At 39.4% G+C, this 18759-nt stretch overlaps 1 protein-coding gene across 2 annotated transcripts in view; it reads left to right on the top strand.

Moving 5' to 3' along the window:
• The window catches only part of LOC122768758 (MICOS complex subunit mic25a-like), a 63506-nt gene that overhangs the window by 20802 nt on the left and 23945 nt on the right, over positions 1-18759 (top strand). The window contains exons 5-7 of one of the 2 annotated variants that reach the window (XM_044024967.1): positions 506-526; positions 4724-4807; positions 15470-15540. In XM_044024967.1, the coding sequence (XP_043880902.1) occupies positions 506-526; positions 4724-4807; positions 15470-15540 (176 nt within the window). The remainder of the gene's footprint in view (positions 1-505; positions 527-4723; positions 4808-15469; positions 15541-18759) is intronic. The other variant, XM_044024968.1, reaches the window with a different exon arrangement.

Raw genomic sequence — 18759 nt, 5'->3', positions numbered from 1 at the left:
TTGACATGTCACAACGTTGTGCCACCAGTTTGACCATTTGCAAAAAAGAGAGTGCTGTCAATTGCTGTTACAGTACTCTAATAATCATGAGCCATCATTTTGTTTGGAACAAACTGATTGATTCGCCGGCACACCCTTCGCACACCAAATTGCTTACCTGTCTATTTCTTTGTGATAATGTTAAGCATTGTCTTTTTAGGATCAAAGGAGAGCAGGTGTACAGTGTCTCTCAAAGCAAATTTGGCTAAGAAAAGACTTTTTGATCATACTCCTTAAACTCCCTAACATGTGCAACTTGTATGCAATGGTCACTGGCTCTACTCACCTTGTGCCCACCTTGTTCCTCTTTGGAATGTTACTTCTCCCTTTTTCTTTTGCAAAGAGAGAGACGTAATGATACGCCTGTCTTTTACCCTCTTCCTCTCTGTCACCGTCTCTTCTAACCTTGTGTCGTCCTTATACCCTCTACTGTCTCACTAACCACTGTCCCCTCGCTCTTTCTTAGCCTGCAGATCTGGATGCCTGGGTAAGCAACACTACAACTACTAGAGTCTTGTGTTATTACGCTTCTCTCTCTCTCTCTCTCTCTTTCTCTCTCTCTATTCGAATGTCATGTTTTCATTGTGCATTAAAGCAAGGCCGTCAGTGTGCTGCTGCCACAATTCCACACAACAACACTTTGGGAGGTATTCAACTAGAAAATTGCACATCATCTGTAGTGCTGGCAGATGTGATTTTATATGCACACACACACACACACACTGCCCTTAAGCATCAAACAGCCAGTGTATGAAAAGAAAAGTGCAGTGAGCGTAGTACAGGGACTTGCAGATGTGCTCTTTGGCGATACGAGTGTCCGCTAAATTTAAGATAAGATTAAACTGGATTACAGTACATGTAATGCCAATCTCTCTCTCTCTCTCGCTCTCTCTCGGTCTCTGTCTCTGTGTGTACACAGAGCGAGTGAAGATGCTGTTGCTCCATCTGATCTACATCACACCCACTAATGCACAAATCGGCCTCAGCAATCAGTCACCATTACACCATGACACTCACACGATGTATGTGTGAGTGTGTGCGTGCGCTTATAGGGTTACACCATGTCATGATGCTTACTTTCTATTTTAGTGCTACATTAAATCCATCCCCATCACTGCTTTTTGCTGTGTTCATACACCATTATATGTTCACACAGCTGTTGGACAGCTTCACTCATTACCCTTGTTGGTTAGAAACTATGCAATGAGTGTTAAAAGCAGACACACATGTGTAAACTTCTCGAAACAGAATTCAATTCTCCGTGTTATCTTCTCTATTTACCGCGTTCTGGTCATCATCATTGTGCTTTATGCAGCTGTTCAGCTGTATGACTAGACGTTATTGATCCAAAATCATATCCCGGTACACCTTATATATGTTCTAATGTTATCTTGTGCACAGTGTTCAGTTCATTTCAGTTAAGCAGACTGATGAGAATTAACACTCATCGCTCTCCTCCTCACAGCCAATGCACACCACTCCACGTACTATTCTGCTCTCTGGTCAGTTTTCATCCCGCTCTAAAGAAATCACTCACTATCACGCCTTGTACTTGGAGCTGTGAGAGCACAGGTGCTCCCTCATCCTTCCTCCCCTGTTTTCTTATTACGTTTTTTTAAATTCCACTTCCCACTGTGGTGAAAATCTGGAGATGGAAACGCGAGCATGATATAAATCAGTGGTTCCCAAACTTTATTTTCCTTTAAAGCCCCCCACCCCCTTTGCTTGTGTCCAAGACAAACCAGGCCCCCCAACCTGAACCTCTGTCTATACACACCAAAATAATTAAGTGAATAATTACAAATGTTTATATGCAAAAACAAACAGCAGTTGTAGTTTTTTCTTCCTCTTCTCATAGTTTAATGTGGATAAAAACTGTCCTGTGCTTCCATAAAATCAAATCCAAGGAAACTCTTGAGATATTGCCTTGTTTTCTTTTTTGATAGCAGTGAGTCTTTGGTACTTTCACGTTTCACTCCGTGGTGATATTTTGTTGCTCAGATGCTGACAACAGGAACATGATCAGGTATAGCCGCTAACTGACCTGATGAGACTTGTGCTTGCGCAGTAATGGTCACAGAAGTTGAGAGCTCACAGAGACGTTGGTTATAAGTAGCTGAAGAAATTTAAAGGTTGAAAAAAAAAGAACGGGTTTTAATTTGGGTGATGGCGAGATTGGGATTTTCTGGATTTAATATGCACAGATCAGAGCAGGTAAAGCTCTGTGTGATCTCAAGCTATGTGAACTCTGGCTGGGAACCGTTTTCCATTTTCAATCACCTATACCGTGATTGAAAATACATCGATATAACTTGATTAAACTTCGATATAAGTTGATAAAAGCCGCCCGATGAGGTCACAACTGCATGCTCCTCACGGCCTGACCAGACTTCTCATAGATGCATGTAAACCAAACTGCAAGTGCTATTTATTTTGGTTCTAGTAGGCAGCTCAACATAATTAATAACAAATAAAAATGCCACTGTTTTCAGTTGTGGATGGGTGATCTAATGGAAGATAGATTAGTAATACACAGTGAGTTCAGTCGTGAAGCTGAGTGAACCGTTCATTTACACTGATGCCATTTTGATTGTCCACATCCTTATTATTTGTAAATACATTAGTAGGCTCAGTAATAATATTTATGAAAATGTATTAGTATCAACACACTGTGGATCCTCATTCTGTTAAACCAGTATATGTGAATGTTTCCCCAAAGTGAATATTTAATTTAAAGTCCTTCATGCATGTGCATTTCTCACCTAAGGCTGAACTGGCAACTTGTTTTTCGCTGTGCATTTCTCTGACAGCTTGCTTCTTATCTTCCTCTGCTTGCCTGATGCTTCATCACAACCCAGACTATGGGTCGTCCTGCAGCCACTCTGCCATCTTGCTGTCTGTTACAGCTTGGCTCAGCAGGCATTTTAAAGGATTTCATCCCATCATAATGCCAGCATCACCATCTCAGTGCCTGCTTCTGCTGCTGCTGCTGCCACTGTGCCCGTCATATGCCACTTCAATAGTTTTGTAAGTTTTGTTACATTCAATGAAAAACAGGTGCACCATCACCTGATTGTATGAGTTGTTTTCATTTATATCAGCAGCTGCTGTTTACAACCACCATATTTTTACGATATACAAATTAAACAGCTTTTTGCTGCTAACTGAGGGCAACATAGGTTCTCCAGCACACTTGGAAAGTGATGGGGTGAGAGATATTCAACTGCAACCAATTAATGTTGCTAAATTTTGCAAATTGTACCTTGTATTAAGTCATAAATGAGATTAAAATTAGATTACACAAAGGAGTTGAATTGAAATACTGCTGGAGCGCTGGAAATTTAATTTAAAGCCTGCAAATTCTGTTTCTGATCATGTTGTGGAAATATGCGTATCTCCTTTTAGATTGTTCTTATGTGGGATTGGATTAGGGTTGAACTGTATTAAATGTCTAATTGCAATTATTTTCACTGAGATTGAGATATGATTTGCAATGTTAGATGGAGTTCTAATTTTACATAATTATTCTAATTTTTATTGTAAAATGGATTTATGTGTGATATTTGTGCAGATCTGTGCAAAACATAGATGTTTTGCACAGATCTGCACAAATATCTTCAGCCTATAGAATATGATATGTTAGGCAGGACAATATTTAATTACACTTTGGCTTTAGCAGATATTGCGCCACCTGCGATTTGAAAATTACAGTTGGCCATATTGTGATTAATTGTTCAGCCTGAGATTGGCACCTCAAACTTTCTGAACTCCAAGGAGGACAACCCTTTCTATTATTTTTTGATTGCAGTAACTTTTGTATATCTTACATTGAGCCCCTTTAAATCATCATTCCTTTGTTTTTTTACTTAAAGTATAGATTCCATGTCCATTATTATGTTCTGTAGGAATCCATGAAATATCGCCTGGAGGAGGAACTCTTTAAGTCACCAGAATAACAATGCACCGAAACATGAACCTGTAATTTGATGCTTTAACTGCTCCCTCATGAAGGGTATCACTTTAACCATATTCTTCACAAAAATTTTTTTCTCTCCCTGTTAATCTGTTGGTAAGGGAAATGATTTGTTTTGTTTGCACACTGCTGCAGAAAAGATGTGTTGTCATTTTCTAAAAATTTAATTAGTTGTGCATTAACTGATGTAAGAAGTATCATGAGTGCCTTTCTACTCCGTGATTGCACAACAGCGGTTACAGCAACTGCTTACATTTCTATTATGTAGTTATGTACTATATGTTCAAAAGTACAGTGATTATATTGGATTATTTTCTTTTTGTAACCTAGAAATTAATTAGAGTTGTTGGATACAGTAAAAATGGCATTATGTTATAGCCAATAATTATTTATGTTTTCTGTATCTGACTCCTTGTTTCTTTTCCCCTCATCATTTCTGCCTTGTGTCACATGTGCGCAGCATGCTCATCACAAACGGAAGTGAATGAACAGCTTTAGTCCAGTCCATTACCTTTAAGTGTCATATTACCCACTTAGTAACTGTATCAAGTTCAACACTGAAACATAAGAAAGGTTCATTGATACATACAGTATATGGATTGGCTTTGCTCTCCTCCATTTGCTCCTACTTTATTATGTTCTGTCTTTTTATAGATACATGTGGGCTTTTTACAAGCTCTTCTTCAATGTCTTCTTATTTTTCATCTTCAGGCCAAACAACTGCAGAGTAAAGAGATGGAACTTGCCAGCATCTCCAGCTTTTATAAAGAACAAATAGAAGTACTGGAGAAAAAGGTAAGAACTTTTATTTTTCCATCTTATAAACATGCACACATATAACAGCAAAAGCAAATGTCCACAGCTCCACTGAAAGGCCTCATAAGCATGCTTCCTCAAATGTGTCCATTAGGCTACGTTCAGCCTCAAGTCACTCAGATGTGATTATTTTTGTAGGGCTGTGTATCAGATAAAAAAAAAAAACAGATTTGTGTCCGAGATCAGATCCAATAAGTGGCCATGCCACATGAGCACATGAGATGTTGTCACTTTGGGATGTTGTCATCCACCTGCACATGCTAAAATTAGGGTTCAAATTCTCTGCTCTGAGACCCACTGGAGAAGATGCCACACACACACATACTGGTTTTCAGTGTTTGTACAGAATATTAATACAAATGCTCTGGTATCAAACTGCTTTTTTAACAAACATCTACTTTTTCCCCATTTTTGGTTGTGGTTTAATGACATAGTGTCCATAAACGCAAAGCTGGTTTTAATTACAGTCGTGCACTCTGTCTCTTCCCCTTCTTCTCAGTGGCAACTGCAGCCTCACAGCAGGAGTCTGCTCTTTCTGGTATTCTAGGATTTTAAAATGAAGTGGCAGAGCTTTCGTCTGTGTTTTTGCATAAGACATGTTTATGGGGCAAAGACATCTCAGCGAGCAAACTGAAGGCCAAACTGATGTAGGAGCAGGTGCAGTTACTCGTGAGTGAACGGTAAACTGCTGGCTTACTAAGTTTGCTTTTTATATATCATTACAGCATTTAAAGGAATAATTCACTGATTTGCATTTATCTTTGTATTACTAGAATAGGGGTAGTATTTTTAAAAAATTGTGCTTCCCAACCTCAGTTTCCCCTGAGTCAAGATATATCTTCATTCTTTTTTTTGTTACGTGCCCACCAGTGACTTGGTCCGAGGCTTGAAACTGAAACACAGTTTATTTATTTTATATTTAAACATGTAACTTAGCAGCACATTAGCTATAGCACTGGGTTATATGTTGATATTATATCCAGCAACATGATGCAACACTTTAAATATCGCCATATAGCACCTGTGGTGTCATTTCCATATTTTACAGGTGGTTGCATCACTGATATTGAGGCATTTAGTGAAATATTGTTTTGATGATGTTAAATTAAATGCATTAAAAATGCTGGAATTGACATAAAGCTATACAAGAAAAAAAACTCAGTTACCAATTCTTCAATTTTAAAACTGATTATTATTTTTTTATAAAAGTACAAGGGCCTTGCTTCACACAACCACCCGTGCCTGTCTGTCATTACGTTAGGCTGTAGTAAACACGCTCTGACATAGATGATCTGGTTGTCTCTGGGACACTGGAGAAACTGACCATGTGAGGTCCAGAGAAATGACTCACAAAGGGAAGTAAACATGTCAGTCAGTTAATTCGCATTAAGAATTGAACTAATTGTAAATTGGTTATATCTAATAAACCAACCGTTAAAAATCAACATTCCTAGTTTCACACAGTGGAAATAGTAAATAATGCGAGTGTCATGTTCCCCACTGTCCTTGAAGAGTAAAACACAAGACACTCTTCTCGGTCCTGGAAATGTCAAGCCCACACACCAGCATCAAAATGTAAATGTGAATGAATTGAAAGTTCCTGCAGACAGATGGGAGTCACGACTTGCTGTTGATGGACTAGCACTCAAGAGGTTTCACAGTGCTGCATCTCTCAGAAAGCTTCAGCTGCCTAATCAAATGTGCTGTGCTCTTCTTACCACGCTGTCCTTTTGCTGGCAACCCACTGGTCTTTTAACAAAATGGGAAAAAGAATGAAAGGGGGTTTGTTGTGTGCTTTTAAGAAATTATGACCCTGTGTTCACTCAATCTGAGCACTAATGCGCAGTTGATATTTCACACGCTTTAAAAGCACAGTGGTTTGATAAATGTTGCTTGCTTTTTACAGAGTAAACCTGTGTTTGGGAAAGAAGCCACAATGGTTTATTATTTCATGGTCAGAAAACATCTTTTGGTTTTACACCCGTAAACGCAGACAGTGGCGAGATGAAACGATAAATTAAGAGGAAAAAAAGGAATGAATGACAAGGATACTGACAAAAGTCTAAAATCTAAAGGAAAGACACTGAAAATATGCCCTTATGCATTCAAGAATAAATATTTGGAGTTAGTTCATCTGTAATGGCTGTATCATCCCTAGTTTTCAATCAAAGCTATTGGGAATATGCATTTCCTCATACGCTATATGTATTTTTTTAGTTTTAATTTCTTTTATTTATTTTCACTAATTTTTTAGTTTTGTTTTAAACCATTTTGTTTTACTACTTGTTCCTTCTTTCTTTTGTATTTAATTGGCTTGATTTTTACTGTTAAGTAGAAATCTGCTGTATAAAAAAGGTTTATAATTATTATAATAATAATAACTTCATTTTCTATAGCGCCTTTCACAAAACCCAAGGTTGCTGTACAAGGAACATTAGTAGAAAAAAAACAAAGCAAAATAAAAACACGATTAAAAACAATGAGGTGGCAAAAACCTGCAGGATAACCAGGAGAACCAGGAGAACCTGCAGAAAGATAATGTGGAGCGAGTGAATGGAGAAAGTAGGAGAAGTTGAAGATGATGTGGAACTTAACAGGGAGTCAGTGCAGATGTTTCAGCACTGGAGTGATGTGTTGCCAAGGTTTGAGCCGAGTGAGAACCATAGCAGCAGAGTTCTGAACATGTTGTAGCCTGTCCAGCATTTTCTTGGGGACCCCATACATGACAACGTTGCAGACGTCCAGGCATGATGTTATGAATGCATGAATGAGGGTCTCAGCGACAGAATCAGGGTGTGACAGCCAGACACAGCAGAAAAGGATAAGGAAATGCAACTTGATAAGATGAATAAAGAGCGCCAGTAGCTGTTGATCCATGGTGGAACTTCATGGATCCTTCCCTCTATTATGCAAGTATCTTTTGCTTCTTGCACTTAGTCGAGTAATGTTGTGCTTTCTACATTATTCCACACATACCATAGCCCGTCGTGTGATTTCTAAACATCCCTCTTCATTCTCTGAATCTCTCATCTTTGCTCTCATTCACATTCCCCCTTTATTGGTATGCCAACTGCTCTGCCAAATTTATGTGGCTTTTTTGAATTTTCTTGTTTCCATCCAGGTTTTTTTGTATACAGAAATTGATGAAAACAGAACACATGAAAACAGGCCGACTGAAACCCACCTATTGAAAACTGATTTTTAAAAAATGCATAGTTAAAAGGTACAGACACAGATAGACACACATGATTCTCTCCCTCACACACCCCCACTTCGCTCTCCCACCCTTAGCGCACACACAACTCTCCCTCCAGTATTCAGCAAACACTCTCAGGGACTTGACTCCCCCACCAGCCTCTCTACCTGTTCTCTCCCTCTGGCAGAGCCCGTCAGGCAGATGGGGAACCTTATCTAGTCTCTTGCACTCGCCTTTAGGCCTCTGAGAAAACATTTTACATAGCCAAGTTAAATGGACAGGTCCCTTGCACAGTGTGCAGCAGGCGGCACACACCGTAATGCTCGACGGAAGAGACTGATTGGCAGAGAAGTGGAGGACGCTCTATCTTTCACCGCTCGCCAGCACGGTCACATTTTCTATCGCGCATTTCCACCCCTCACTTGCTCGCTGCTGACCTGCATGTGGATGAAGGAGTGAGGAGGAGCAGGCACTGAGACCAAAAGATAAAGAGGTTGTATGGACTGAGTATTTAACAGACAGCCTATCCTGAGCCAGCTTCCATCTTCCTTCATTTTTCCATCTAGCACTCTATTCATCCTGGTCTCCTTTTATGCCCCTTTTCCTTTTTTGTCTGCTTATCGCTCATTCTTTCACTCACTCATACCTGTGGAAAATTCCAGTTTGGTTGAAGTAAATGGCCCTTTATATACTGTCTTGTCTATAGAAATTACTGTACAATGCAGTATATATCAGTTCTCATATAAATAATGATCACAGCATGGAGAGAAATAGCTGCGTTATATATCAAGGCCTCCTTCACCATATTTGTGCATTAGATCACTCACAGTCTTGGGACATTAGATTAATACTACTACTAATAATAATAATCATTTTTTTATAAGCACATTGTCAACACTCACAGACACTTTACAAAACAAACAATAAAAAACAGGCAATACGACGACACAGTAAACAGAAAATGGAGTGTGATTGCAGAGGGTTAGCTATCTTGAACAGTTGAGTGTCTGCAAAGGATATAAATGTCGTCATCTGCTCATATCTACAACAGTGCACTCCAGTACCACCAACACTTCCCCATTCCATTTGGTGGCCCTCTTGTTTTGGTCAAACGAGACAACAAAGAAGATGGTCACCATGGAAACTTGCTCACGTTTATTCGAGGAGGTCTGCTGGTACCCACACATGTACAAACTGCTGCTCAAAGTATACAAGGATTTACAAATATGGCCAAACTCCTGGCAAGAAACTGCCACGACGAGAATGAAATATGAGATCTAGTATGCATGTATTTGTGCATTTGATGTGGTGTGTGACTCCTGTCGCAAGCACAAGTGCCCCCTCCTCCGGGTACAATAAATATTTTCCAATCCAATCCAAAATGTGTGGAACCCGAGACTGCCGCAAACTCTCATTTTAGTATGAATGGCATGGTATCCCATGCATCGTATACATGCATGGGAGAATGAGTAGTTGGAGTCTACAAACACGGAAAGCAGTAGAATATTTTCAGACAGCCTCTGGTTTTTTTGTGCCATGGATTCCACAAGATTTTGGAAACTGTCCTGTGAGATTTGTTTTGCCCTATGAGGATACAAATGCATCACTTCATGTCTGCAGGTTTGACCCCACCATCTGCAGCCTCAGCAGACATTCAAGATTAATTGAACTAAGCTGTGTTTTTCTAGTCTTTCAACCATCGGTGGCCTTGCCTTGGGCAAAACAGCCACTGTCCGAGCAGCATGTGAACAGGTGTAAATTATGTATGATGTAAAATAGCATTTCATATTCAGTGGATGTCCTTTAAGTGAATGGATGTGGATGCAATGGCAAAATTGCCATGTAAAGTGCTTTCAGTGGACAGCAAGATTAGAAAAACACATTCACCTGCCTCTTTATTAGGTCCACGTCAATTTCATCTCAGTTCAATTGCTTGGTAATGCAAATATTTAATCAGTCAATCACGTTTCAGCGCATCCATGCATTTAGGCGTGTAGACACGGTCATCAGAACCTGCTGAAGATCAAACCAAGCATCGGAATGGAGAAGATATGTGATGTAAGAGACTTAAATGCTGGTCCACTGTGATTTTCAAGCACAACCATTCAAACCACAGAGTTTTGTGTCTGAAATCCCCTGGTCATTGGTATGAAGAATACTTGAATCAGGCTGCCTGTAACCAACACTCATGTCCTGGGCAAAGTCACAGAGATCACATTGTTTTTCTCCACCCTGATGTTCAATGTGAACATTAACTGAAGCTACTGACCTACATTTGCATGATTGTGTGCATTGTGCTGCTGCCAAATGACTGTAAATGACGAGCTGATTGGATGATTGCATGGATTAGCAGGTGTACAGTGCAATTGTCTGTGAATAACACTAGCCCGTGGTGCTTTTTTTTCTACAAATCATCTCGGAGCTCTTTCCATACCACTGTATTGATTTTTTACTTTGAAGAAACAATTCTGTAGCAGGGTCGTGACAATCAGAGGCAGAGTTTTAAACCGTATTTATGAGCAGCCAGATTAGAGGAAGATTCTTCTGGTAATTGGTGTGTGATCTTCCCCTAAATCAACATTTTACTCTGGCTTAGTAGCAGCCCCCTCTAATAGGCTATTAACTGTGTGTGTGCATGCATGTGTGTGTTTTACCTGTAAAACTGACACAAACACTCTCTGGTGTCCAGTTTGCCAAAGGGATGAATGTTGGTAACAGACTATTTTGTTTGTCCAAAGGCTGTGGATGCTGTCTTCTACTGACACAACTCACTGTGTGTGTGTGTGTGTGTGTGTATTTTTTTCATTTTTAGGAGCTTTTCTGACATATAAAAGGACATTGTCAGGACTAGTAGTCCTCATGGAGACCAAAAAAAATGGTCCCATAATGAGGCGGAACCTTATTTTCCGAGGAACTGGTTAAGTTTAGAGCTAAGATTTGAATTGTGGTTAGGGTTGGGCGTTCGTTGGTTATGGTTAAGGTTAGAGATAATGCTTTGTTTAGGCTGTCAAAATGGGTGGAAGCCAATGCGTGTTCTTGAAAGGATAGCTGCACATTGCACAGTTTGTGCGTGTGATTGACAGGTTTGTGTGCATACTGTCACTTGAGGAGTTATTGTGACAGAGTGGTCAATCCACTGCACAACTGCAACCGTATTTCTCCTCATCTACATGGTGAAAGGCATCCTAAGATTGAAACAACCGCCAAACATACCAGTGCATCCTTCCCTCCCTCTCTCTCTCATTTATTTGTGGAAACCTCCCTAATCTCTGAGCAGAGTACAGGTGGACTATATCTGTCTTCTTGTGGCAACAGACCCTATGACTCTGTAAACAACCCTCAGTTTAAAATTCACCCCTTTTAATCCCATCTTCTTCCCCATTATTGATGCTGCCTCTGGGAGAAAAAAAAAACTAATCCACCTTAGTCCTAGTGTGGAAACAACCCCTCCTCAAAATCAGCCCATCTCCTGGAGGGTGTTCAGACAAGCATTCAAATACAAACACAGATTTAGTCACACACCTGTGTGTGTGCAAGCTTACACTCAGGCACACTCGCAGAGTATACGTGCACCTACACTAATCCTCTGCATAAGCCTTTCCAACAACCCCCAAACCTAGCTTTCCCCCATTGAGCGTTATCACCCCCCCGAACCCTGTCTCTCCACATTCGTTTTTTTTTGTCCTCACGAGGGCAAATGAGTGGGAAGAGCTCAGGGTGTGTGCGCCAGTGATAGTGCAGCCACCACTCTAGTGTCAGGAGAGCTGAACTGGAGCTGTCTCTCAGGGTTTGTTCTGTCACAAGACACAAAAAACATGTTGATACACACAGTCCCCCAACATGGACAATATAAGATACAGCTGTAAATCCAAATACTTCCTTCACACGTCCACTACCGTCATTGTCCCCACATGGTCTAATTAGAAAGACCAGAGTCATCATAGCTGTTCCAACAACCACTGGCACATTCCATACCTCTCAAACTGTATGCTTGTTCTGTTTAGTTTTTTTAAGTATTCATACATAAAGGAAAGACAGATTATGCCTTTACCAGAATGGGGAGTGTGAATATGAAAAAACATTTGTATTTGCCAAAAATACTTTCAAGCAAGTCCAATTATGTCAATATTTGTATTTGTTGATTTAAAAGCCACTTTATTTTTCTTGGATAGGAGTTGGAAACTGACTGCATATTTTATTTCTATTATATTGCTCTTTCAATCAAGCTTGAACATAAGTACCACATTCCTCCCTTTTGCAACTCTTTTGGCTGCTGTATGATGCAAACTAGGAAAAGGAGATATAGAGTGTGATGTGAAGTACTGCCTGACCCCTGCAAACTTTCAGGATACAGCATTGTACAATAAAGAGAAGTTAGCTACACCTAAAAAAAACACCTTCTTTCCTGCTTCCCTTGCTGGGGCAATACTCTATGTCCTGCATAATCTGTTGCCCCGGTGGACCTAAATCCCCATGGAGCCCTTTTTTTTTTATCTTGGCTTGAATACTGAATGTCCCACAGGGCAACCACAGACTTTCAAGTTCAAGTTCCAGCTCAGCTTTCTTCTGTTTGATTGTACCCACTGAGCCCTTGACCTGGGGCTAAAGGATAAGTTGTTAATATGTGGCTAACTTTTTACCACAAATATTCAGGAAGCAAGGGGAAGTATTTACTGGCTCTCTGAAAATGTGCATGTCCATGACTCCATGGCTTGGTTTGATGTCATTTTAAATCAAAGCAATTATTGGTTGCGTTTAACACTTTGTGGATTTATGGAGCAGTATCTGAGCACTGAGCAGAGGTTCTCAGATGAAGGTTATTTGTCTTCCATTCCTCTGAGCTGCATATGTTACTCCCATGTCAAGGTGTGGTATTTAAGCCATGTCCACAATGGGGATACTTAGTGGCAACAGAAGTCTAATCCTGAACTGGCAGGGGTAAAACCTTGCAACTAGGGATGTTTGGCATTTCAGCACATTTAATTACTCTGGCAGTCAAAATGAAACAGAAGCTAAAAGGAGATAAAGGTAAATTGTAGACGGACACATATTTAATTGTTGTTGTAATTTCTACTGAGCCAGAGCCACTGGGGCGATGGTGGTAGAGTGAGTTGTCTTTCACCTGGTTTGATTCCCAGCTCCGCTAATCTATATCTTAAACACACGTTGCTCCTGAATAGGTATAAAAGATGTGTAATAGAAAATTTGTGTGTGAATTTGAACATTTTTATTTATTGTTGTTGATATTTCTGTGGACTTTTTTTTTTTTTATAAAACAAACACTCCTGTGGCTACATTTTGTCAGATTGCTTGCAATATTTTGTGTTCTGTTTTTAACCACTGCTGCAAACCAAATTTCCCACTTGAGGGACAATATAGTATGTCTGACCTGAACTGAACTGTATGAATGGGTGAGAATGAGTGACTGTAAATACTGTAGTGTAAAGCAGCTTTGAGTGGTCATCAAGACAATTTACCCAAATTCACAATGTCTAAAGCATTTGACAAAATGTATTTATTATTGATTTAATCAACTATTTTATTACATTTGATCATCAAAAGGTGATCATTTCTGTTAAATATACAATATATATAAGTACTGTGCAGAAGTCTTAGGCCGCCATTAGATTTGTTGTTTTAGCAATGCTATAATGACAATAGAGGATAATTATTTATATTTCACTTTACTGGAACACATCCAGAAAATATGTATGCAGTTTTTTGTTGTTTAAAAAAACATCCTCTCAGGTGTCAAGTATTTTGCGTGATCTACCCTTACACTTGACCAATAAAACAGCTCAGTGAATACTGAAGTGGAACCTTAATTAATGTTTAGAGCTAAAACGATGAATCAATGAATCGATTATTAAATTAATCGATTCAAATTAAACTATTTTGATAATCGATTAATCGGTTTGAAGCTTTATTTATGATTAAAACAAGATTTTCAATTGTTTAAACCTCTTAAATATGAATATTTTCTTCATTTTTTTTGCTCTGGATAACAAAGAAATCATTAAAAGTCAATCATTTTGGTTTGTGGACAGAACAAGACATTTGAGAACATCATCATTTCCAGGTTTGACAAACACAGGTCAACATTTTTTAAGGTTTTCTGATATTTTATGGACCAAGTGATTCATCGATTGAGTTAAACTTATTGACAGCTCGCTAATATATAAGACCAGCTTTAAGTCGCATCATTTCATTCCAAATTCCAATGATTACAGAATTTGACAGACAGAAAAAACAACAGAGCTGGTGGTGCCTGAAACTTTTGCACATCACTGTACTGTTTGATTTCCTCTGAAGAACAGAAATAATGGGTGTCGGTTATTATGTAGAAGAGAATACAAGCACATGAAAATAAGTAAAAAGAAATTGGTAATTTTTGAGTCCAAAACGAGAATACAACTGATGGGCACTTGGTGTGCAGAAGGCTAGAGATTGTGGAGATGGTTCATGTTGTTTTCGATTTCCCTGTTGAGTCATTTATCATAGTAATATTTATCTCCTATTAGCTCATCTAGTGGGAAAATATGGACTAATATAGTAAAGTGAAGCGTGTGTATGGCACTTATCAGTTTAAACAGCGATCACTGCTCAGATAAGAGTGCCTAATGACAATGGAGATTTGCTGCATGTTGAGGGCATTTAAGAAAAAACGTATTGACACAAAGAAAGTTGATCATGGTTTTAAATACATTCTCAGCACTGCGGCTCCAAATACTCCACAACCACATTTTCTAAAATGACGTATACTCCTGATTCTTCCTCGTGGCATCACGCTGTAAGCAGCTCAGACCATAAAGCAGTGTAGTTAACACTGTGACCATTGATTACTCCAGTAAAGGTGTGCTGTATGTGACCTTGCCCTCTAGGCATGGGTTCCATTTGAGTAGTAATTGGTGCTTAAATGCCACTGTGTACTGCATGGACTAAAATATTATGGAGTTCCAGCAGTCCATCAGCATTCAGATTTGTTAAGTGCCCTGTAAAATTCAAAGGTCGCTAATTTAACAACAGTGACATTTAAAACGGGGAGTAATGCATTTTGGTTATTATTACTGGCTTATTAGAGCTTGCGTTGAAGCTAAATCATTTAAATTGTGTAAAAGTATGTAGATATGTAAGATGTTGAAAGTGTAGTGTGTAACTTTTGAACATAAACAAACGTCAGTTCCAATCAAACCACTGTTAAATGAGTTCACACAACGCTGATGAAGCCCATCAGCTCCACACGACTTTTTCTGTGTTTCTCAGTATAGTGGTCACCCGCTGACACTTCTGCACTGCACACAGGAACTGAGTTTCACAAGTGAATTCTGCTCAAAAAAGTTATCAAATCATTAAAAGCAGCACTGAGTCAACAGCTGACTTCATATTCATCAAAATAAAAATGGACGTGTGCAAAAACCCTGAGTTGTTTTTCTTTCTGCCTGCAGAACTTTGACATCTACAAGGAGTCGGCAGAACAGTACAACCAAGCAGCGACCAAAGCTGAGGCTCGCATCAGGTAAATACTGTAATACTGTAATAATGCATTATTTTCTGTGGAAAGACCCAAGGAACGTTCTCGATACTGTCACGGCGTGCAGTTTGTGAAAAATTAGACAGAAAAGAGTCTTTAATAAATAAAGCTCACAAAAATGCAAAGGGTATAACTCAAAAAGCAGAGCATGACATAAAAGTTAAACAGGAAGCCAAACTGGACAAAGTACACACAAGGAAAAACTTCAAAATAAAACAGGAAACCAGAAACAGAAAACCAAACATAAAGAACCAAAAAACCACAGTAAGGAAAAGTAAAACCACAAAAAGACCAAAGCAAATAAACTTCCAACTAAAAGTGCCCCGGAAAGTGGGGTTGTGACGCAATGCACCTTTAGTGTCACTGACTCTCTTTTGCTGTGTTATTCTTTTTTTGCCTACTTTTTTTTGGTACTCAAAATACGTTTTCAGAATTCACCTTGAAACTGTTGATTAGTTAAATTTGAAGTCTCAGCTCTGACTTTCAGAATCTCCAAACAACAGTTTTTAGAAAGAAGATGTGGACAGGCAGAGTGTGAAGGCTGTTTGCAGTGTTAGGATGCTGTTAATGCAAACTCCACACCTCCGGAAACTGCCTGTCAAAACAATGTTTTTCACACAGTGGTGGTGCCTGGCTATAAATGACTATTATCACCTCTCCTGTCGTATATACCAGTGTCTCAAGATGTGTCAGCCCAGAAATGCCAATAGCCGAAAGAAAAAGTGATCCAGTGTTATTCATTGGGTGTTATTATTTTAATTACTAAAGGTGATGTATGTAAAATATGTACTTTTAATTGAAACTGTTACTGCAATCCCAATTCAAATGGTTGCCACATTTAAAAATGGAAAGAAAAGGAAATAAGATGCTGAATTCATACACAGCGTAACACTGTGTTCATGCACAAATACAGTACATCCACACTCAGAACTGTCCCATTATCATCTCTTGTGCACATTATTTGGTTGGTTTTCAAGTGTCAGCAACAGAGATTGATAGTCAAAGTGTTTCCAGCATATATTGATGATTTGAGGAGATGACACTGAACTTGTTTTTCTCTTCTGTTTGAGACATTTTTGAAGGGCATCTCCGTCTTTCGGCTTCTCCCTTTAGGGGTCGCCACAGCGGATCATCTGCCTCCATCTTGTCCTCTCTGTTGTGTCCTTTTCTGTTACACTGACTGTCCTCATGTCCTCCTTCACAACATCCACGAACCTTCTCTGTGGTCTTCCTCCTGCCCAGCAGCTCCATCTTCAACTTCCTTTGTGCATTATAATCACTTTCCCTCCTCGTGCTGCACTTGACCAAACCATCTCAACCTTGACTCTCTTACTCTATTTCCAAACCGTTCAACCTGAGCTGTCCCTCAAATATGCAAATTTCTAATCCTGTCCATTCTTGTCACTCCCAATGGGAATCATCAAAGCATCTTGGGCTCTCTACAGTTTTAGACAGTGCCACTGTCTCCAAGCCAAACATCACAGCGAGTCTCAGTACCATCTTGTAGTCTTTCACTTTTGCTGCTCTCCTTCTGTCACACATCACCCCTGACACTCGTCTCCACCCACTCCACCCTGCCTGCACTCTCTTCTTCACTTCTTTTTTACTTGCACCGGACACAGCGTCTCTTTTAGGTTTTCAGTATTTTATTTTATGTTATTCTTCTGCCGCTAGCTGCTCTTCGCTCACTCTGCTGGCGTCCTGTGTGTTGAATTGCTCCAAGCTGTGGTATTGGTGGCACAACAGACCAAAACACTAAACAAAAACACAGTTTGCAGCTTTTTATAAATGTATAGTGGTGGCACCAATGAAGCCAGTATTTCAATATTTCAATAGAACTTGTTTCTTTAATCTCTGATGACACATTGTGTTTGTTACATATTCTTTCTTACATATTGTTCACATCTAATTATTCTCACAGTGACATTTAATCTTAATGATAGTTTTTTGTGATACCTTGTCAAGATTTCAAGCATGTGGAATAACTTGCCAATTTCTGAACACGTTTCAAAAACGTCATATGAATTAGAAATGATTATTTTTTTGGGAATCAGTGGTGTTAGGTTAAACCTCACCTGCTGTAAGAATGTCAGTTCCATTCAACAGTGAAGTACAACCACGCTAACACTTCCAGACTGTTTCGGGATTTTGCCAATTTTCACCCCGGTATAACACCTATCATCACCACTTTATGAAAGGAGAGAAAGCCATACATCTCCATGAAGCCAATTTAGTCAGAAAGCCATTAATTTTTACCGTTTCCCATTTACATGGCATTGATTATTGCAAAACTGATAAAAGTTGCTTGATTCATTCTGAATTGTTTTTCACACACTCATTATTCACCTTGTGCTTTTCATTAACACATAAAGCAGTTGGTTTTCTACCTTCTCTCTTACATTTTACTGCACACGCCGTTACAACATGTACCTCAATTTAAATTAAACACAACTTATTAGACAACTTTGCCCCTCTGCTGCCAGCAGTGCTAAAATTTATTTAAAATTTTGTCTCATGGAACAAAAACTGTGAAATGTCCTGGCAAAAATGCTGTAAGATTGAATCATTTTAATCAGGGCTGTCAGCATCGATGTATTAACTGCGCTTAATTAAAGGAGCGTGTCGGAAGTGAGAGGAAGGGGGGGTCAGTAGGTGTCACTTTTTTAAAAATAGCCGATGATCGTTGTGTAGCTTTCCTGCTTTAGCTCCCGGACTGTTGTTGAGAAGCTCAGGGTAGATTATTTATCCAGGAACCATGATCCTCCACATGAGGGTCATGGGGGCAGCTGGTGCCAATCCCAGCTGTCAAGAAAGGCAGGGTACACTCTGGACAGGTCGCCAGTCCATCACAGGTCCACACATAGAGACAAACAACCATTCACTTTCACAGTCACGGTTAATTTGAGTGTCCAATTTGCCTAATCCCCAAATCTGCATGTTTTTGGACTGTGAGTGGAACCCGGATAAAGCCCATGCACACACGGGGAGAAAATGCAAACTCCATGCAGAAAGACACTTGTTCCTTATTTTTATCAGCAGATGAAACATACAGGCGCTTATGGATATGTCATGCACATTAGTGACTTACATCGTCTCTGCTAATGCTAACTATGCCCAGTCGCCAACGTCTTATTCTCACACATACTCAACTACACACATCTTAAAGGAGTGTGTAACCTCACGCTTATTTCACTCCTATTCTAT

The sequence above is a fragment of the Solea senegalensis genome, linkage group LG4 (genome assembly GCF_019176455.1).
Source record: "Solea senegalensis isolate Sse05_10M linkage group LG4, IFAPA_SoseM_1, whole genome shotgun sequence".
Taxonomy (NCBI): domain Eukaryota; kingdom Metazoa; phylum Chordata; class Actinopteri; order Pleuronectiformes; family Soleidae; genus Solea; species Solea senegalensis.
The sequence above is the reverse complement of the archived record's forward strand: the minus strand, read 5'-3'. Positions and strand labels throughout refer to the sequence as shown.